Below are 22,179 nucleotides of genomic sequence, written 5' to 3'. Positions count from 1 at the left end.
AAATGTTAGCTTATTCTTATCTGTATGACCAAAAATGACAGAGTATTTTAAGTTAAATGCAAGTGATCGCACCAGCGCCTCCATGTCATGCAGTAAGCGTGCTCTCCACACAAACACTTGGATATGTGCCAAATAATAGCACACATTTACCTAGGTTAACATTAGAGTGAGCGGACTTGTAAAGTTGCTACTACTTGCATGTTTCAAGTGATAAGCCATATTTGAGGTCAATGAATGAGGTGAATGTTTTGATTTCCTGCCTTTATCGAACTGTCCATCACAGACTGTGTGATTTCGCCACTTCCTGTGGAGGTTTTTTTTCTGCGACTAACCGACTAATACCAATTTTGGTCGACTAAGCCTCTTTTCATCAACTAACAGTTAGTGGACTATTAGGGGGCAGCCCTAATACACATACAACCATTATGATATGCTGTATTCAACAGCTAACAGCTACTTCTACCGCTCTGTGTTTGTTATTAATTAATTAAGACAAAAAGCTATAAACAGTCAAATGTTAGATGGTGATGCAAAGTGAGTAGCTTTGTCACTTACAATAAATGTTGGGGCCACACAAGGCTGTGAGAGGACAAAGTATTGGGTGGCCAAGTTTACATATGCGTTGCGGTAGGATGTGATTTTCCGGTGACCCTGGACAAGCTTATAGAGCTCCAAACACATCAGTCCGGCGATCGCAGCTGTTGTCGTGGCGATTGCTGGAATGATGCGGCCAGCAATTAACTTGCTCTGCAGATGAGAAAAAGGAGGTGTTATATATATGTACGTTTGTAGACACTTTGCACAGTTTGTGAATTACAAATACATGTTTATGGGCGCAAATCAGGCAAACAAGTCTGGAACTCTATGGTCTAGTTAGCAGAATGAAAAGGTCTTTCCTCTGGGTGTTCTGTATATGTACCGAAATTGAGGACACATATTCCCAGAGGGGAATGTTGATCACTTTAGACCTTGTCTCACAAACAAAAACACAGCAGAGTTTTTTGACAAAAACAATAGTCATTCACCTTGTGGCGGTCGGCTGTTGGTATAACATAGTTCTCTGCCCTCAGGTTGGATGTTGCAACTATATAGTCCATGTGGAAATTACTGTCATCATCCTGGAACACAAGAATAAAAAAGAGCATACGGTAATGTATAAACAATTTCATTATTACAAGCACTGACACATAAGCGACATTCTTGCATTCAATCTTGTTTTTCTGTGTATGCATGCATTAAATGCCATCTTTGGAGACTGTGCTAATTGTTTTTCTTGCTTTTACGCATTTATGCAAACAAAAAAAAAATGTTGCAAATGGGGAAAGAAAAACAAACTCTATAAAATGTTCCTCAATAAATATTCTCCAAAAACAAGCCTTAATATAATCTGCAATTTTGCTTTAGGTAAATTTACTTAATATTATTTATTATATTATTTTATAAATACAATTTATTTCATATTTAATTTTGTTTTAGGGCTGTTTAGATATTTTTAGTGAAAAGAAAATACAAAAATACTCATTAAAAATATATATTTTTGTGTAGTGTGTTCACTTATAGAAGAGTTCAAACAAGTTGTATCATTTTCATTTCCTTTCAACTATGGAAAACACTCTTAGATTTGTCCATCAGCAAATCTTCACCTACTAACCATCTGTTCATTTGTTACCACAGGGCGAAAACAACGAGAAAAAGACCTGTTGTGTTTGAAGTGTGATGCTGATTGTTATCTTTTAGACTTATAAAAAACAAGAAGCATTAAAAAACAGGAACAAAACTGTTCGGGCCACAGGTATGTTCGCGCGCTTTGGTACAACAGGTACTAGATAAAGAGGTCATATCATACCATGTCATATTTAAACATTTATAGTTTCCATTCTCCTATTGTATTCGTACATAATTTCCCCTCTTTATGTTCAGGTGACACTGCACATGATGTCCCACAAAACAGACCATAATTGTTCCAGAACTGCTTTAATCTGCAAATCATAAACTTAGTGATCTTAGTGGCAATTAAAAAATAAGCCATTAAGCATAATTCACAACTCAAGAACTTGGTGTGATATTAGATATTGCAGGAATGAGGTTTTGGCACTCTGCTTACGCCCCAGGCACCGCAGCACTACAAAGCCTGTCAAGTATTGGGTGTGATGGGGGTAACTGCGGGGGTGTTTGAGCACAGTATATAATTTGGCAACCTGATGCCACCAGAATCCCCCAAACACACATTCCACTGGAAAAACCAAACATCTGATCTGGCAAAGAATGCGTCATTGCTAAAATCGCGCACACACACTTGCACATGCATACGGACATACGATACAAACAGTGGGGCCCAAAGGTCTGAAAACACTAGAGAAATTTGTATAATTTGATTACATTTTTGCATTAAAGCATTAAAAACATTTAGAATTTCTTATGTCTTAATTTTTTTAATTTTTCTCTTTCACTTTAATGATAGAAGCACTCAATCAATTTATCCAGCATCGTTTGAGATGTTCCAACAAGAGTTAAATAGTCACAGGGTTCAAAGAGTCACATGATCAATGTCACTCATTTACTTACATTTAATTAGTAGCCTAGAAAATAGAGCAGAAGCTGAAATATTTCTTCTTCATGATAACTTTTCTTTGTTTTAAAATCCTAAAACTTTATTTTAATCCCAGATTTTCTATGTGGTTTCAGACTTTTGGAACTGCGGTACAGCCTAACTGTTGCCATATGAACATTTCCAAACAGATAGCAGGACGCTTTCATCTTCAAAGAAAACAAGACTAAAGACAGAAGCAGCCACAGAAAGAGAAATGGAGAATAGATAGTCCAAGAGTGATTTAAAGACTGAAGAGATTGTAAAAACCAAAGACAGATACATGCAGAGAAACACATAGACTGAGACTAATCCTCTTCCTAACAGAAAACACAACTGAGATGTTGTTCGGACACTGCTGCCCATTCACTCTCTATGTACTGTATGTGTGTGGAAGCCCAGGAAGCCCATGTGTCATGCAGTCTCACTAACGACAAAGCGGACACTGACTAAACCAGTGTGCATTCGAAGCTTTTCATAAGACCTTTCTGTCCGTTGGACGCCCTCTATTTGAGAAGTATGTCACAAGAAGATCCGTCTCAACAAAAAGGACAACTGTTTTCTCCTGTCTGTTATGGATGGAGCTGGTTAAGGGTCGAAGAAAACTGCAGTAGGGGTTGGATGTTTGAGGGCCAGTTTTGTGGTTCACTGAGACCTCCTACCTGAGAGTGGACGCCAACATGTCTGACAGGCCCAGTGCACATACCAAATGTGTGTTTACTGAGGATGCCAAAGTTATCACGCTAATTTTTCAGACTAATTTTATGTTTAAAGCCACTAAAGGAATAATTCACACAAAAAAGAAACTGTCATCATTTACTGTCATTCCAAACCTATATTGTTTTCTTTTAAGTGTAAAGTCAAACAAAAACATTTGCAGATGTCATTTGTCATGCAATATGTTTATGTCTTTCTTTCTTCAGTTGAAAAGAAATTAAGGCTTTTGAGGGAAACATTCCAGGTTTTTTCTCCATATAGTGGACTTCAGCAGTTACCAACGGGTTGAAGGTCCAAATTGTAGTTTCAGTGCAGCTTCAAAGGGCTCTACACGATCGCAGATGAGGAATAAGGGTCTTATCTAGTGAAACAATCAGTCATTTTCTAAAAAAAAAAAAAAAAATGTATATACTTTTTAACCACAAATGCTCATTTTACACTGCTCTGCGATGTGCCATGCATTACGTATTCATGTTGGAAAGGTCTTGCGTGACGTAGGCGGAAGTACCAATGTAGGGTGAAAAACTCCATCTCATTTTCTCCTCCAACTTCAAAATCATCATTGTAAAGGCCGTTTGACTTAGTCTTTGCATGTTCACTTTGTAATCGGTACTTCCGCCTACGTCACGCGACCTTTCCAACATGATTATGTAATGCGTGGCGCATCGCAGAGCTAGTGCAAGACGAGCATTTGTGGTTAAAAAGTATTTAATTTTTATTTTTTTTAGAAAATGACTTTTACTAGATAAGACCCTTATTCCTCGTCTGGGATCGTGTAGAGCCCTTTGAAGCTGCACTGAAACTGCAAATTGGACCTTCAACCCGTTGAGGTCCACTATATGGAGAAAAATCCTGGAATGTTTTCCTCAAAAACCTTCATTTCTTTTAGACTAAAAAAAAAGAAAGACATAAACATCTTGGATGACATGGGGGTGAGTAAATTATCAGGAAATTTAATACTGACGTGAACTAATCCTTTAAAGCTGCGACAGTTGAGCGCATGAAGTGTCCAATACCCCACACTTCATTTTTTTCTGTTAATTAAGTGCATCATCCAGGTATTTAAAGTGTACTTTTTCTATGTGGAATTTTCAGTGAACACACTACTTGCACTATTTATACTAAAAACGTCATAGATTAAGTATGCGAATTGGGACGCACCTATTGTATTGTGAAAATGCTATAGAAATAGGTCTTGACTTGACAAACACGGTACCTTCTCAAACTCTTGTGGATGCATCCGGAAGTTTTGGTCCTTCAGCTGGAGTTTGGACAGCTTCTCCTTTAACATCTCCAGCTTGACTTTGTCTAAGAGATGCAGAGAGTGATATTAAAAGAGATATTTTAATATTCTTTTCAGACTTATTCAAATAATATATAATAGTATAATTTCATATTAAGCCTAAAATCTCACCTTCCTCTTTTCTCTCCTCATTTTCCTCTTTCAGCTGCTGGTCGGTCACTGCTATCTTTACACTAGATTTAGGGGTGAACTCGGGCACTTTTACTTCCTGCAGAATGCTCTGAATGTCAGCACGATTTCTTGAGCCTGTAATCCCATAGATCTGGCCATATAAATTGGCCGCTGCCACAATGAAGTCCATATGGGTGGTCTATAAAACAAGAGAAAACAGTAATCATCTCAAATCAAAATACTTTTATTATAGCTGGCAGATCTAAAGTGAAACTGTGTGTTTGTTTGATTTTGAGCTGAAGGGTGGAAAAACTTGCCATGGATCACAAACACATGTGCTGAGAAACAGAACTGCAGTGGTTAACAGGAAATGATGAGAGAAAAGTGTGTAGCGCATTCAAAAAACAACACTTCCCAAAACAGGTTAACATTTGAAACCACAGAATTCAAATTGACTGTGATGAGTTAAAAAGGAATTCCTTTAGGGAAGAACAAATCTTACCAAATGCTGATAACATTTATAAATAATGAAGACAATGGAAACAATGGGCCATAACACTGAATAATGGAGTGGAACCATTTGCATATCTAGCCTAATTAAAATATTTAGGAGTTTTTTTTTTTTTTTTCAGTTTATATATGTGTCTGAAAGGGTTTCTGTTAAAAAAATTACCTGTTTGCTAATGTGCCTCTGTGTTTACCTGTGTGAGTGTGTCTGTGTGTGAGGGGTCGGGGGCTTAACACGTTTTCACTTTGCTTTGTTAATCTCAGGTGATCAATAATATCAGATAGTATCTAAATCACACCAGGAGAGAAACCGTGAGTCGTAAAGTTAGTCATTCCTGTCTGCAGGGGATGATGGGAAATCCCAGAGACTGTGTTTGGGAATTTACCCAGTAAAACTTACATTGTTGGTGTCAAAGGTCAAAGGATGTGGACGTCTCTTTGCGCCCATCCAGAACGGAAGTCCAGAGCTTGTTACCTAGTGAGGGCCAGAGTGTGAACGAGAGGAGAAAATGTGTTTTAAAAAAGGGTTTACATTTTCTTTTAATGTTTTTGAATGTATTAAATATATTTCATATTATGTTAATATTAAATATTTAATATTTAATATTAAATATTTTTATTACATTTATTATTAGATGTTTGTCTATTTTTTATTTTAAAAATGCTCTATAAACATTATTTATTGTTGTTCATTTTTATTTATAAAACATGCTGTTAAAGATACTATATAGTTCTATTGTTATTATATCTATTATTACATGTTTATATAGGACCAGTTAAAATAATTTTATGTATATGTAAATTATTTTATGTATTTGTTTTTTATTATAATTATGATTAAATGCTTGTCTATTTTTCATTTTTAAAATATTTTTATATACATTGTTTTACTTATTGTTGTTTATTTTAATATATAAAAATATTGTTTAAAGGCACTATATAGTCAGCTCCAGTAAACAACAATGGAAGACGTCTACATGTGTTGCGGGCCAAATGGATGCCCTCCAGCCACATCAGTCACATGCTGATGTGAAGTGGACGTGATTGGTCACCATAAAGCCCATGTCTCCAAGCCTTTTGCTCAGAGAGACAGAGTAATGAGTTTATCATGTGTGTGTGCGTTCAATACGATTTGTCTTTTAACAAAAAAACAGAAGAGGCTGTTGAAAAGAACAAAGGCAGACCAAAAGAGCAGTAACACAAAGCTTATTCCACTAGTTTAACAGAAAGAATTGTGTTGATCTTTACAACCGTCTTTCTGCACTACAGGAAAGACTTCCAACTGACAACGAGAAACTGTTATGCAAAGCTTGGTGATGCCAATGATTTACTCTTTTTCAGTATATTCAAGCACAAACCTTCAAACTGAACTGTGGTCTACTCATCTGCGACTTCAGGTTTTGCAACTGTTATATCTGGACATGCAAGATAAAGGACATTTCAGAGTTTCAAAACTCTGTTTTCTTGTCCATATCACCCCTCCTCTGAATGAATGATTATCTCTGTGAGCAGGCACTGATGCTATGGATTAGACCTCTCCACATCCATACTGTTACACAACCATAGATGCACAAACTCCCAGTGGAAATGATTGGTTGTATTTTTTCCCTAACAATTAGAATCTCATATATTTAGAAAGAAATTATTGTAATATGCTGCAATTCACATGATGAGCACTTTTGGATTTATAATAAGACTTCAGATAATTACATAAATGATTGATTTTGATGTGAAAATTTTCATAAATATTTATTTCACAAGGTATTGTGACTATCATGCCTTCTCTCTAAACATGGTCCGAGCCACTTGTTGTTATAGACAACAGCGCCACCTGCTGGTCCAAAGTGAAACTAACACATTCAAGCACTCCTGCGATCCCAAAACTAATGGATTATTAGCCAACTCACTTTCTTAACAGACTCATAATCAAAATGTCTAAAGTATATTGATAAGACAAAACCTGTAAGTAGTCATTTTAGTAGGTCTCTTTTTTATCCAAAGCGTTTTACTGTAGTGTTTGGGAAACATGACAAAAACATACGGATCTTTTTACATCCCAAATTAAAAAAAAAAAATCTTAATTAATTTTAATAATAATTTGTTTAAAGAAAATATATATTTTAAAGAACCATTAAGAATGACACTACTTTCATATCAATAGCACATATTCCCCCATTCTCCTATGTGATTATAAATATATATATATATATATATATATATATATATATTTAGCCATTATGTCGCACTATTGTATACTTCACCGTAAAGTGTGTACAGTACATGGCTCTCTGTGTTACCTGGTCAGGGGGAAAGCAGTGCAGTAGTTGTCTAATTTGATTGTTGTAAAGTGTTTCCCACTGTTTGCGGGCCCAGCTGACACAGTCAGTCCAGTTCTGAGGCCATTCCTCGCTCAGACTCCTATAGACACCCTCCAACATTTCCACAGCCTCCACATCCCCACGGGCGACTTTCCGATCTACATAGGTTGGGTCACTGCAGACAGAGATGGAGAAAAGGGGTAGAGCTGTCTGTATGCTATGCTATGCAGTATGAGTAGCTTTTTTGTTGTTTTAATTTTTTCAACATCAATCGTTCAGGCTAAACTTTAAATGGCCCCAAAAACAGGGGCATTATCATTAACTAAATCTAAAACTAGCTATTTCTTAAAATTAAACAGAACTTTTAAAAAAAATATTTTAAACACACACACACAAACATTAACTAAAATTAAAATGCAAAAAAAACTAATTCACAATATTAATAAAAAACGATAATAGTATATCTATGATACTACAATAACACTGCCCCAAAACATATTCAGTTTTTAGCCAAAGAAAGCTGTTGAGTTGGGTGGAGTTTGCTGACAGCCAACAGGAAGTAGTTGAGATTGAGGCAGTTCTGCTGCTGCCTTCCCTCTGCGGTATCTGCCTGCAGCACACAGCACCTCAACTTCCTGCACACTCGCCTTTATATAAACATCCTTCACCTCATTTCAGATGGAAAAGAGATCTGACTACAGTTGACACTTGTGGCAGGAAGCCAGGGTTGCAGTAATAATGAATAGCTGAGCCTGGACATGAGGAGTGGGTCACATTTAAGGAGTACAATGTTGATCAGAATCTCTGACACAATATCTGCATCTGCTGATAACAGTTGTGCCTTTTCACCCTATATTTCCTGCACACATTTTATCTTATTTCTCCTCTAGACTATTGACTAGTTGAAATGCGTTTATCTATACCTGAGAAAGTGGTTCACATTCTCTGCCATTTGCTTGAAAAGTCCTTCAAACTGGTCTCTGGCCCACTGAAATAATTAAAAAAATAAAAATAATTTGTGATTCACACACAGAGCCACATGTTTGGTTGAAAACTTGTGCATTAAAATTGTCACTTTGTGTATTTGCAAATCTTCAGATGTATAAATATTTTGATCATAAAGGCCTGGATATATTATATAATTTTATTTAATGTATTTATTTATGCCTGAATATTTCCACTTAAATTAAAGGCCATTCTCACCAAGGATGATAACTATAAATATAAAGCTTTAATAACCATCCACACCACAACTACAACAACAACAACAAAGAGGAACCGTTGGAATAATTTTCAAAATGTTTTTTTTTTTTTTTTAATTAATATTTAGAGTAACACAGGACAGTTTAACTCCTAAAAATTGACCCAACAGAAGTGTTTGTGACAGCAAAATGAGAGAAATGATAATTTTCTGTCAACGCAACAACCTATAAATCTGCTAAACAGAAAAATGTATGCCTTCTCACCTGTAGCGTGTGCTCTATACGGTGAGGGAAGTTCTTGAGTGTGCAGATGGGAATGGCTTTCTGTCCTCCAGATGTGGAGGGTCCATACGATTCAGTCAGATGTGGTACTACCACCAATGTGTGGCCTTTACTACCCAGAGTTCCTCCCTCCAGCATGGGCTTTTTGCTTCGCACACAGCACTGGTCAAGATAGACTCCTAATGAACAGGTAAAGTAAAATGTTAGACATGTAGTACTTTCTAAATTTTGGCTGAGGCATAAGGAAACACAAACTTCTGGCTGATAAACACAGCTGGTGTAACATGGGACCTAGCAAAGTCAGCACTCACGTGCATCCACATTATCCAGCGCAGCTGCTACGCCATCAAGGTGACTGTAGAACAAATGTGTGTAGACCTCCTCTGTCTCTGCACACACTCGGTTCTGGTGAGAGATGATGTTCATGTAAGGGTTCATCTCTTTAACAGACTCCGCCGCCACCTCTGACTTCAGCCTCTGAGAGAGATAAAAAGAATAAATGTAAATGCATTACAATGATTTTACAACATTTAAGGCATGTGAAGTGGACGTGGCTCATTCAATAAGACTTTAGTGATGGCTCTGTTTTAGATTACTGTCATTGATATTGTACTAAAACCATTTTCTGAAGTTCAAATCAATGGTGTAGCTATTGTGTGCCAACTCTTCTTACCCCGATATCCTGAGAGCGGAACAGAAACTGACGATTCAGATTCGATCGCTCAATGGAGTCCATGTCAGTCACTGTAATTTTTCCACCCTCTCCCGCACCCAGACCAATCAGAGCAAAGTTCTTCATCAGCTCACAACCAATCGCTCCAGCTCCAACCTGATCACATAGACATTTGATGAGAATTGATGAATAATATTGATTAATAATCTTCAAGACTGAGAGATGGAGCAGGACTTGTAATTTTGAAGAGAGGTTAAATAAGGAAGGACTAGGTTTACATGTAATGTACTTTATAGCATAAATGTACACAATCATTCAAAAGTTTAGGGTCACATAAAAAGATTTTTCTCTTATGCTCACCAGAGCTGCATTTATTTGATCAAACAAACTGTACAAAATAGTAATACTGTGAAATATTATTTCAGTTTAAAATAACTGTTTTCCATTTTAATAGATTTTAAAATGCAATTTATTTCTGTCATCAAAGCTGAATTTTCAGCATCATTACCATGGTCTTCAGTGTTACATGATCCTTCACAAATCATTCTAATATGCTGATTTGCTGCTCAAGAAATAATTCTTATTATTATCAATGAACCGATGTTAAAACAGTTCTGGTGCTTCAGATTTTTGTGGAAACCGTGATAATTTTTTAGGATTCTTTGATGAATAGAAAGTTCAAAAGAACATTTATTTTAAATAAAAATCTTTTGTAACATTATAAATGTCTTTAATGTCCCTTTTGATCAATTTAATACATCCTTGCTAAATAAAAGTATTATTAAAAAAAATTATATAGACCCCAAACTTTTGAACAGTAGTTTATGCTAAAAACATAAATGAACAAACATGAACAAACTGAATAATTAAAGGGTTAGTTCATGTACTAATTATTGTACTAAATGTACATGTATCATGTAATTAATGTACTAAAAACATATTTAAATCAGTTCATATGAGTACAGTGGTTCAATATTAATATTATAAAGCGATGAGAATATTTTTGGTGTGCCAAAAAAACAAAATAATGACTTATATAGTGATGGCCGATTTCAAAACACTGCTTCATTAAGCTTCAGGCCTCACTGAGCCATCAGATTTTATCAAAAATATCTTAATTTGTGTTCCGAAGATGAACGAAGGTCTTACGGGTGTGGAATGGCATGAAGGTGAGTAATAAATTACATTATTTTCATTTTTGGGTGAACTAACCCTTTAAATGAAGAAATACAGGTTTTAGCAACATTCAGAGTCACCAAAGTAATAAACCAAAAAATTCTCCCCAAAAAATTCTGCAATATTAGGTTGATTCACACAGGAAACTCTGACCAACATATCCTTAGTGCTCAACAGGAAATATCACATAGCACATAAAATATTTCCTGTGCATTCTACACCACTGACTCACTGATCTTCTCACTGCTCTCCATAACAGATCAATGATAAGTAACTGACAGTCATCCAACAGGGTTTACTGAAACACAAAAAGGGGTAATGACCTCCTCTGCTGGTGAAGCAAGAGAAACACACTCACCAAAAAATAGTTCTGTTTCTTCAGCTTGTCTTGAAATGCAGATCCAAACACAGCAATCTGCCCATCATATCGACTGTCTCTCTACAGCACAGAGGATACAGATCACTTTATGTGAAAGTACAAAAAGTGCTAAAAAAAAAAAAAAAAAAAGTGCTTTTTTAAATAGTGAGAATGAGCTTGCTCGTTGCTTACAGGAGCACAGGCGTCTTCAGTAAGGACAACTCCATCCTCCTCTATAGGCAGGCATTCCAGGGCATCGAAATACAGCCACTGCCTGAGAGGAGTGAATTTACCACTGCATGCCTGAAAGATTTCATACACATGTAGTCTTTCAAAAATGTGCTTATATATAGACCATGTTATGTGTCCATCAACTGGTGATGCCAGTGTAAATATCATTAACTCTTTTCATTCCAGCGTTTTTTTTTTTTTTTTTTTAAGTTGCCAGCTACTGCCAGCATTTTCACAAAAGTTTCATGGCCCCCAAAATATTTTGTTGTATGAATATCTGAACATGCAATATATCAAAAGAAAAAAAACAGAGACTCTGCTTTGAAAAAATGCATTCTTTTTTTTTATCAACATTTGAATATGTTTAAGTTTCATGAACTCTTTTTCACTGTTATACGGTAGAGGGCGCTATTATGCATCTTCTGAAAGAGTAATGAATCTCTTGATCAAAACACAGCTATAGGACTGTGAAGCTTTAGGGGTGTTGATGGACTCAGTCTACTCCATCTATGATTTGATCATTGATCTGATTATGATCCAGAAATAGTCTTTGACAAAAACGCAATTTTCTCAGCTTTTTGCTCAAAATATTGTTTTTTTTTTATGAAATGTACCCATATGCAAGTGTTGATAAGAAAATGTTTCATGAAGCTTTTTTGTTTTTGTTTAAAAGCAGAGGGTCTGTTCCTTCTTTTGACATGTTGCATGTTCAGATATTCATACAACAAAATATTCTGGGGGCCATGAAACTTTTGTGAAAAGGATCAAAAATGCTGGCAGTGGCTGGCAACTTTTTTCAAAAATGCTGGCGGAGAAAGAGTTAAAACAAAGCAACATCTTGAACAAAAATTTAAGAAAATCACATTTTCGTCAAAGACTACAGCATGTGCATAAGCAATGCTTTTATCGCTTGTTTCTGCTTCTTCACCTAATCCTATTCAATAACAGTGAAAACATGGATTGCCGAAAAATTCTGTCAATGGCGGGGAAAGAGTTAAATGATCAAACTCACCTTCACCACCTCCTGAGCAGCCAGCCCTCCAATGAAGGCATTGACAGGTGCCAGGTCACCACTGGCAACCAGAGATAAATTTCTTACAGCGTCTTCATCAAGCTCATCAAACTTTGCATCTGTGCAAAGCTCTTTTGTGATAGTAACCAGCACTTCAGCATCAGCCTACAGAGGGCAGCAAAACACAGAGATGAACTATAGTCAGGCTTTTGAACTATTACATTTAGGGGTAAAAAAAAAAGTGATGATGCAGATCAGTGCATTGAATTACTATTAGTATTAGGTGCTTATTATTTCAAAATACAATTACTGACCTATTTTCAGTGGTAAAAATCATTTTTTGTCAATATTTCATAATGTAAAATTGTGAAAATAATTATGATTAATAGTGATTAGTAATAAAATCACATAGTACAAATTTTTAGATTTCTTAATGCATTGCATTTATATTGTAATCAAATTGTCAAATATTTGCACATGCATATAAAAAAAAAGAATCTTATAATAAATGGTTTTTAATGAAGATCAATAATCAATAATTATCAAAGGGTCAGTTTTTCCAGAAAAGAACAGTAATATTAATTTTCTTAAACCTTATATAATATTTTGCGCAATGTACTGACAATAAAGTCACACTGTGGAAAATTTTGATACAATGTGTGTACTTTAAAACACATTTTCAGCATAAAGGTGTCATGGTATGACTGACCTGGGATCTAGGTTGGGGTGTCCGGCTGTATTTCTGAGTAAATCTATGCAGGGCCTGGAAGGCCAGGTGCAGAGACTGGTGTCTTCGTGTCTTGCCATAGTCTGTCATCTCCACAAGCTCAGGATTTCTGAGCGCTTCATCCAGAGCCACGTTCAGAGGTTTCTGCAAGCATTAAAACATCACCTCAAGGAGGTGCCTTGCTATAATGCTGTACATTGACACACTTACAGATTTCAAAAGCACACTACATCATGATAACAGCATCTTAAATATAAATCAATACTGGGTAACACTTACAAAGTGGAGGATTTCAGGCTGTTTCACTTCAGTTGCCACTCCACCCTCCACATACTCGGAAAAGTTTGAAGTGTCACAAATAGTGAAGGAGTAGCTGTCTAAAAACATTGGCATATATATATTTGTTATCAAATTAACCGCATGCTATCCACCAGTATCAGCTCTAGATATTTTCCACATATCATATGACACCTACCCCGCACTTTGATCTCAACGGAACCATAACTGTTGAGTTCGGTCATGCCTTGAACCTCAGAAAAAGTCACAAACATGCCATCGGTAAATTCATGACTCTCTTCATCTGTGCATGTCACTACGCCTGGATTCTCCTATGATGGAAAATGTTACATTTTCAGCTCAAATTAATTAAAGGATAGTAAAGAAAGAAAAAAGAATTACTGACTGAGTCATGTCAATTGTAATAATAATAAATAAACAAAATAATACATTTTGGGCAAATTGTTTTGAAAAAGAAAAAATGAAAATCTGCCATCAATTTCTCGCCGTCATGTCTTACAAATCCATAAGACTTTTAAGATATTTTTAATGAAATTTCTGTCCCTCGATTGAAAGTTCATTCACCCAAAACTTTGACACTTCAAAAAGGTCATAAAAACCTAATAAACAGATGAATCTAATTTAATCCAAATTGTCTGAAGAGACACAATCACTTTATGATGAACAGATTTAATTTAGCATTTGTTTATATTTAAACATTGATCAAAACACATACATCAAAAACAGAAGCTCAAATGCACTTGCTTGATTAAACTGCCCGATTCATATCGACTCTCTTTATTATGTCTTAACCAACATTTTGAAGCGTCAAAGTTTTGAAACTGATTTTCAGTGGAGGGACAGAAATCTCTCTGATTTCATTAAAAATGTTTTTATTTGTATTTCATCGAAGATTTGGATTTGGAATGACTTGAGGGTGAGTATCAAGAGGACCAAACTGAAAGTGAAAATGCATTTTTTTGTCCTGTCACCTTGCTGATATGAGCAATCATGGCTGAGACTGGAGTTTCTCCATTTGTGTCTTGGACCTCAAACGATTCGCCAAAGTCACAGAACAACTGCCTGCAAACCAAACACAGAAATCAGATTATGATTTTGCACTAATTTAACCATTTTCATGCATTGTATTGATTCACAGAATGCAGCCTACCCACAAAGTCCTCTGGTGTCAGCCACAATAAACTTTATATTGTTTGAGTGACAAAACGTTCCCACACGTAGCTGCTCTTCTAAAGGTGAATTTGTGAGCACCACCACCTATTGTAATAAACATAAAATAAGACAAAACAAGAATTTTTTTTTGCACGGACATATGAGACAGGATCATAACTCACCTGGAACTTGCTGAGGAAGTCCTCGTTGAGTTTGTTAGTCCAGGCAGACACTCGAACGTAGACGTTCAGACTAGAGAGCTGCTTCTCAGAGCACAAGGCCCTATTCTGACCCAGATCAGCTTCTTTCAGGTAAAACTGAAGACATAAGAGATTATAAAAATGATCCTTTGTAAAGATCCCCCAACAACACCTACATTAATCATTGACATTTTTGCAAATTAAAAAAAAAACAAAAACAAATTATTAACCCAAAAATGCTAATTATTTCATAATTTACTGATGCAAGCCTTTCCAAACCTGTATGACTTGTTTGTTTGGAACACAAATGGCTCTTTTCCAGGAAATGAAAATGAATTCTGCCATCATAAGCTACAAAATAAACCCTTGCACTTGAATACTCTCAAACCTCACCTGCATATAATTCAAAACATTCAAATCACCACGCAAAAACCAATGGTGTTTGATGTGTCTTGAGGTATCATGTCTGAATGCACACATGTGTAAATCACCGTTCATTTTCTTTGCATAGAAAACAGCAGCTCTGAGCATCTTTAAAGCATCTTCTTTCCTGGTTAGTAAAGGATGGCAGACTACTTAGTTTTTGGATGAACTACTCATTTAAATGCATTAAAAGTTTACTACCTGAGAAGACAGATCTCTCCACTCCACCACACCCTCATCCTGAACGGTGACGGATCGAACTCCAGCCAGAATCACATTCTTGGCAATTTCCACGCCAAGACCTCGCATTCCAGCAATAAGAACATCGGCCTTTCCCATGCGACGCATTGCATCATGGTCAATCACATACCTGTTGTGAGATAAAAAAAAATGGCTTGTGCATAAAGTAAAATTTCCCTACATACTGATTTAATATTTAAAACATTTGACCTCTGACTGTTGCCATTTAATATACTTATTTTGTGAAACAAAATAAATACAATTTTTAATCTAAATTAACATAAGCATACATTAAATATAACAAATACTATCATGATGTATATTTTGCATATTTAAATAATGTATGGGACATTTTTTTTACATAAAAGTAAAACGCAAATCCTAATCCAATTCAGATAAGCTAAATAGTATGCAACTTATTTCAACAATGCAAAAAAGCAAACCCAGTTACTTTCACTTTGTTTTATGTGAAAAATACCAGGAAAAGACTAGTCGGGATGGGCGTAACTATTCATAAAGCATTGATGACTTGGAACCTACAGAAAATACATAACTGGAATTCCTCAAACTAAGCAAGTAACTCGACCTCAAAAAGACGAATTAGACAACATTACACCTGATGCAACAAACTGAACAACTAATGAATGTACAGAAATATGAGCTTTACATGCTTTTAAACCTACTGTCTATTAGGCTTCCATATGTATCATTAAACACATTTCTGGTCTTTTTTACAATCTGAGGGACCTGCAAAAATGTGCATTTTTAATGTCTAAATGAAACTGTAAGAAGTACAATACACATTTTTTTTTTTCATTAGAAACGTAATACAAGCAGTTTCAAGAACACTTAATTAGTATTTCAGTTAGATTACTCAAGTAAAATTAAATTTCCACAGATAATAGAGTCGGAAAACACAAAAATCAAGGTATATATGGGAAAACCAAGATACAAATAAGGAAATATAAGTTGTATGTGGCATATAAGAATATTTTACAATACACTTACAGCTGTCGAGAATATAATCCCTCGTCAATATCAGCCTGAGCCATTTTTCTGTAAGAATGACAAATCATTCACAGTGGTATTATTTACAAAGAAGTAGTCAAGGTGTCAGACGCTAATATGGTACTTACTGATTTCCATAATCACGTACCATGGTATTTACATGTTACGTTCTAAAAGTACTGTTAGTATTATTACTATTCATATGGTGGCTGTCCATCATGTAGTAATGGGTCTTTTAGATACCTGTTCATAACCTGGGTGTAAATGCATTGACAGTTTTCAAGGATGAATTAGCTAACAACAATATGACCAATGACGAATTCATTAATATGACAACTGTATAATTCCATAACGAGCTATTATCAACGAGTAGGGAATATATTCAGTGATATTTACCTTTTAGCGGAGTTTGGCGTTTGGTTCCTCTGTCAAAACAGAAAGTCATTTGAGAGTCATTCAGAGAAGAGGGTTTCACTTTCGTTTCTGTTTCTGTTGAGTTCCAGTCATTGTGTAACTCGGCCTCTCGCGCACATTCGGCCATATTGAGTGATTAAAAGGAGAATTATCAATTATTTATTGTATCTTCGAAACCTCCTGTCATTTCACGATGAGATTCCTCAAGTGAAGTCAACATAGCAATTAAGATACCTCAGAATAACCACAAGACGGCGCTACTAATACATGGAAATAACTGAAGGCGGCTAGAATTGAACAAGAAACAAGTGACAGGGTTAAGCGACCTGGCATTTGTCTCAAATTGGTCAGATAAGATGAATCTAAATAATACGCCGTATTTTCGTCGATAAAGTTTCACTCTGCCATTTATCAGATGTAAAGTATTGTCCAAAGCGCTGCCGACGCTGTCACGTGACAGTTGATATTTTTTGCAGCGCTTACCTGGAAGGACCATTCACAATCGTTTGTGATTAAAATAGACATTTCTATGATTATATCAAGCAGTAAGGTATATTTATAAATTTATATAAATAATTATGTGTTTTTAAACCATTTTTCTCAAAAATAGGCCTCGAACAATGATATGGAGTCTGGACTGGTTTAATAAAACAATGTTACTTTTAAAGGGGGGGTATCACACACAGCTTCTGCCAATCTCATGTTAATCTTGAGTACCTATTGAGTAGTAGTGCATCCTTTATATCTCCGAAAAGTCTTTAGTTTTATCATATTTATAAAAGATTGATACGCTGTCCTGAGTCTTTCCGAAAAAAAGCCGATCTCCTGGAGGCGTGCCGTGGGCGGAGCTAAAGAGTTACGAGCGCGCGCAGCTTTTGTGCAAGCTGTGACATCATTATAAATAAAAAGGGAACAAAAACGCTCATGTTGTTTACATTTTATGCACTTGCACACCGATTTCCAACAAAACAGATACTTTATGCAGTTTTACTCACCACCCGCGATCTGCAAATCCAGGGCCGAACTGGGACTTGTTTACAAAGCATTCATCACTGAAATTCTGGGAACAAACAAACATCACCCACTGTTCCCTTAACGCTGGGTTCTTTGGGAAGCTGAAAAAGGTAATCTTTCCCTCACAACCAAAAACACACTGCTTTGATGACAGGAGCTGCGTCTCATTTCGGAGGCTGCGTCCTCCGGAGGTCGCATTTAAAGGCTGCATACGTCATCAAGGATGTCATATTTAAGAAAAGTAACCATAATAAAATTGACCGATATTCATTGTGAGGTGTAAAATACTGTAATTTCTTTCTTACTTTGCAATCTAACAGTTATTTTTCTTAAATGAGACTGCCTTGATGATGTATGCAGCCTTCGAAGGGTGCAGCTCCTGAATCGGGACACAGCCATTGTTGAAAAATCTCTCGGCTTCCGTATCCGGAACAAAGCGTGTTAATGGGCGTGCTCTTGCTCTGGGTGGTGTGTGTGTATGCACGTTTATCAGGGAGAAGTGCCTATACAAGGAATTCCGCTGTTATTACGTGATAAAGGCCATACTCGAACAAAATTCGGCGAAACATGTCCACAACCAGAAGTAGTATATTTGCCATAGAAATACTCCGTCATACGTCCAACTCGTGTTTTGAAACTTTGGCCATGTTTAGCAAGAGAATGCAACTCTTTTAACAGTGTAAATAAGTCAGAATGCATGAAATAGCATTACATCCCCTCCCCCCACTTTAAGTAGGCCTACAATTTAGAATCAAGAGATTTAAATTTTCCCCCATTTTAGAATTATTGTCTAAACAATTGGTTTTCCCCATGTGTAAAATGTGTTCTAGTAATAATGAGAATATTTTTCAGTATAAGAAAATTTGAAGTAAAGTTCTTTAAGTAAGATTCTGTCAAACTGATTAGGTTTTAGGTGCTTAAATAAATAAATAAATCATATATTCTATGTAAACAAATAATTGTTAACTAGGCTATTACTTTATCTCAGTTATGTAATCAACCAACTTTGATTTGGATGATACAACTTAGATGATACCACAAAAGACCATTTTGCAAAAATAAATAGACAAACAAACAAGCAAACCGCCAACAAATTACTTGATCTGGCAATGTTTATCATAAAGAGAAGATTGTTAAAGAGGAACATATTGTTTCATGCAACAAACTTTTTTTTTAATGCATATATACAGGGGCATTCTAAATATAGGACTATTTACACTTTTAAACCACATACCTAAAAGTATAGTCATTGCATTAAACAAAATATGCTATTTAGCCAGAAAGACAGCACAAGCAAATATTAGGCCTGTATTAGGCCACGACACTGGGAGCATTTGTGCTGTGTTTATGATCAATTTGCATAATAGTGACTGTAAAATATGTATGGGAGAGGCATATTTTGTTATTTTTATATTTGGGATATAGCCATTGACTTTCTTTTGGGCTATTTTTGAATGGCCATTGGGCTAGTTTTGTTACGCAGACCTGCCTGGCAACCCTGGTACAGGGACAGGCGGCAAAATAGCAAGAGAAGCTTGATGTGTTCGTTGCGATATTAATATTGGATAACTTAACCTGGAGTATGACGAGCCTAAGCATGAAAAATGTAAATGACCAGAATTTCCAATGTTGACTATCAGACTATATATATATATATATACATATATATATATATATATATATATATAGATAGATAGATAGATAGATAGATATAATCATAATTATGATGGCACAATCTTTACAATAATAACTCTACATGTAAAATATTCCTTCATTTGTTTCACAAACTTCTGGTCTCGGACCCCATAAATCAAAGGACTCAGTAATCTAGGCATAATATTTGTGAGCAGATAAATACAGAAAGTGATCTTAGTTCTGTGTTGAGGAAAAAAAGGAGTAATAGTTAAGTACATAAAAGGGGTGACATAGGAAAGCATACAAAGAAGTAACTGGACACCATGCAACAGTATAGTACTCCGAGCCTTATTTGCTGAACCCTTTGAAACTGCCTTTCTGGCAGTGAACAGGACTCTGCAATAAGTATAAATGAGAATTATCCACACCAAAGACATATAGATGACTTGTGAAGCAGTGGTGTTGTCCCAGTGGGCTTTGGAAGGGAACAAATTGAATGAGTAGCAAAGTATAAGAGATCTGAAGAAAGATATAGGCTGGATTGAAAATAAAATAATGATATCTGACAGAGAAGGTATAGCTCCTAAAACCCATAGCAAGCATATAAAGATGAAGGTTCTTTGTGGAGTGCAAATCTGAGAGTGATGCAGTGGTTTACAGATCGCAATGAACCGTTCGATGGCCATACCAGCCAGATTCAAAGGAGTGATCATAAAGGTGGTTGCACCAAGAGCCATCAATATGCAACACCACGAAACATTAACAAGTGGTGAAGCGTAGGACAACACATATAAAGTCACTGATACAAATATCATGAGCATGTCATTGATTACCAGGTGAATGTATAAAATGTATCTGGAGTCTCTTGAAAACATTGTATTAGAAAAAAAAGTCACCACTAACATTCCGTTGATGAAATTAATGATAAAACCAAGACAAACAATCACAATGTTTTTGGCAAGAGCTTCTTCATAACTATCCACAATCCAGACTGTTGAGTTCATTTCTGGGAGAGAAAACAGGAAAGTGGTTAAAAAGGGCACATATTGTATCTAGTCCAAGCAGATGATAAAAATCACTATTGATAACTGAGGTTAACATTTGCCAGGAGCTTATATCATAAACAGTATTTCCCCCCTCAAATTGTAATTCAAATTACACCTGAACCTACTTCGACTTACCTTGAGCTGAAGAACTGGTTCTGGACTGTGGGAAGTATGAAGCTCACATGAGTTTTAATCAGTAGAGTAATGTTATTTATGGTTTGTAGAAAGGGCAGAGATCATGAATATTAAGCCTGTTACCCACAAGCGTCATCTAATATTTGCATTCATGGCAACATTGCAGATTAACAGAGTAAGCATTTGAAAACCAGTCTGACATGAAAACCATTTAGCACTTGGCTTATTCAGGGTGTTCTGAGTGGTTGCAAAGCAGGAAATGTATATGCTTTGTTTATGCAGACTTATCTCATGAAAAAGCAGTGAAAGGAGGTTGATTTTTTTTCCTTCCCCAGCAAAAATCGGTGTACAATAGTGGCCAGAAGTAATGTCCAGCCTTTAGGAAAATTAAAGGGATAGTTCACCCAAAAATGAAAATTTGATGTTTATCTGCTTACCCCCAGGGCATCCAAGATGTAGGTGACTTTGTTTCTTCAGTAGAACACAAATGATGATTTTTAACTCTAACCGTTGCAGTCTGTCAGTCGTATAATGCTTGTCAATGGTCAATGGTTTTAGAGGTAAAAAATGATATAAATACTGTTCGGTTTCTCGCACAAACCGATCGTTTCGTGTCTTAGGACATCAATGTGTCGTCACGAGCCGCAGGGTTTAATTTGGATTTGTCTGTGCATGCTTTTTTTTACTCTTATAGATGGAGTTACCATTGACATGCATTATACAACTGACAGACTGCAACGGTTGGAGTTAAAAATCATAATTTGTGTTCTACTGAAGAAACAAAGTCACCTATATCTTGGATGCCCTGGAGGTAAGCAGATAAACATCAAATTTTCATTTTTGGGTGAACTATCCCTTTAACATCTTCATATTTTTGTAACATGTATATTCTGTTTTGGCTATGTTTCATTGTGATTTTGTTCCTGTTTTCCTGCGTGTCCTGTCATTTAACCCAGGCTGTGTCCAAAAATCGCATCCTATACCCTTAAATAGGGCACTATTTCAGGGGACAGCCATTTGGGTGTCCGAAACCATAGCGGACGATATCGAGTGCACTCATTCAATCCCACAATGCACCGCAATAACGAGTGTACAACTGATGTAGGCTACACTCAGTGGCTAGAGAATACCCATAATGCACTGTGACAGTCGCATGCTAAATGAATTCCCGCGTCTCAACAGAAGATGGCGCCCGCAGCTGAATCATTTATCCATCCATTTTCCAAACTGCTGGTCCAGTGGCTACAGCGTAATATCATACAGATATAAATTCATCTTTAAGTGATTATTAAATTGTTTAATTAAGATTTATAGTTTCCATGACAGAGTTCAAAATAAATATTTTCATCTTACTACTGCAGTTGCCAGTTTGTTAAGTTTCGAATGATTATTAAACTGCAAGCACAAATTA

At 36.0% G+C, this 22,179-nt stretch overlaps 2 protein-coding genes across 3 annotated transcripts in view; both read right to left on the bottom strand.

Annotated features, from left to right (window-relative positions):
• Positions 1-17,146, bottom strand: part of uba7 (ubiquitin-like modifier activating enzyme 7) — a 38,355-nt gene extending 21,209 nt beyond the window's left edge. Inside the window, exons 1-22 of one of the 2 annotated variants that reach the window (XM_051898170.1) lie at positions 16,921-17,146; positions 16,525-16,572; positions 15,478-15,646; positions 14,836-14,970; positions 14,652-14,758; positions 14,473-14,563; positions 13,680-13,812; positions 13,484-13,581; positions 13,187-13,348; positions 12,478-12,642; positions 11,427-11,537; positions 11,235-11,315; positions 9,701-9,856; positions 9,339-9,504; positions 9,010-9,206; positions 8,467-8,531; positions 7,523-7,718; positions 5,626-5,700; positions 4,719-4,917; positions 4,521-4,612; positions 1,026-1,118; positions 556-747 (exon numbers count right to left, since the gene is read on the bottom strand). In XM_051898170.1, coding sequence (XP_051754130.1) covers positions 556-747; positions 1,026-1,118; positions 4,521-4,612; positions 4,719-4,917; positions 5,626-5,700; positions 7,523-7,718; positions 8,467-8,531; positions 9,010-9,206; positions 9,339-9,504; positions 9,701-9,856; positions 11,235-11,315; positions 11,427-11,537; positions 12,478-12,642; positions 13,187-13,348; positions 13,484-13,581; positions 13,680-13,812; positions 14,473-14,563; positions 14,652-14,758; positions 14,836-14,970; positions 15,478-15,646; positions 16,525-16,568 — 2,727 coding nt within the window. In that variant the 5' untranslated portion in view covers positions 16,569-16,572; positions 16,921-17,146. The remainder of the gene's footprint in view (positions 1-555; positions 748-1,025; positions 1,119-4,520; positions 4,613-4,718; positions 4,918-5,625; positions 5,701-7,522; positions 7,719-8,466; positions 8,532-9,009; positions 9,207-9,338; positions 9,505-9,700; positions 9,857-11,234; positions 11,316-11,426; positions 11,538-12,477; positions 12,643-13,186; positions 13,349-13,483; positions 13,582-13,679; positions 13,813-14,472; positions 14,564-14,651; positions 14,759-14,835; positions 14,971-15,477; positions 15,647-16,524; positions 16,573-16,920) is intronic. The other variant, XM_051898171.1, reaches the window with a different exon arrangement.
• Positions 17,147-19,673: 2,527 nt separating this feature from the next.
• LOC127514621 (odorant receptor 131-2-like) lies at positions 19,674-20,615 on the bottom strand. The gene has a single exon (XM_051897660.1). It carries the CDS (start codon positions 20,589-20,591, stop codon positions 19,674-19,676), a length of 918 nt encoding a protein of 305 aa, XP_051753620.1. The 5' UTR covers positions 20,592-20,615.
• Between the last annotated feature and the right edge of the window lie 1,564 nt (positions 20,616-22,179).

Source organism: Ctenopharyngodon idella, chromosome 6 (assembly GCF_019924925.1).
Source record: "Ctenopharyngodon idella isolate HZGC_01 chromosome 6, HZGC01, whole genome shotgun sequence".
Taxonomy (NCBI): Eukaryota; Metazoa; Chordata; class Actinopteri; order Cypriniformes; family Xenocyprididae; genus Ctenopharyngodon; species Ctenopharyngodon idella.
The sequence above is the reverse complement of the archived record's forward strand: the minus strand, read 5'-3'. Positions and strand labels throughout refer to the sequence as shown.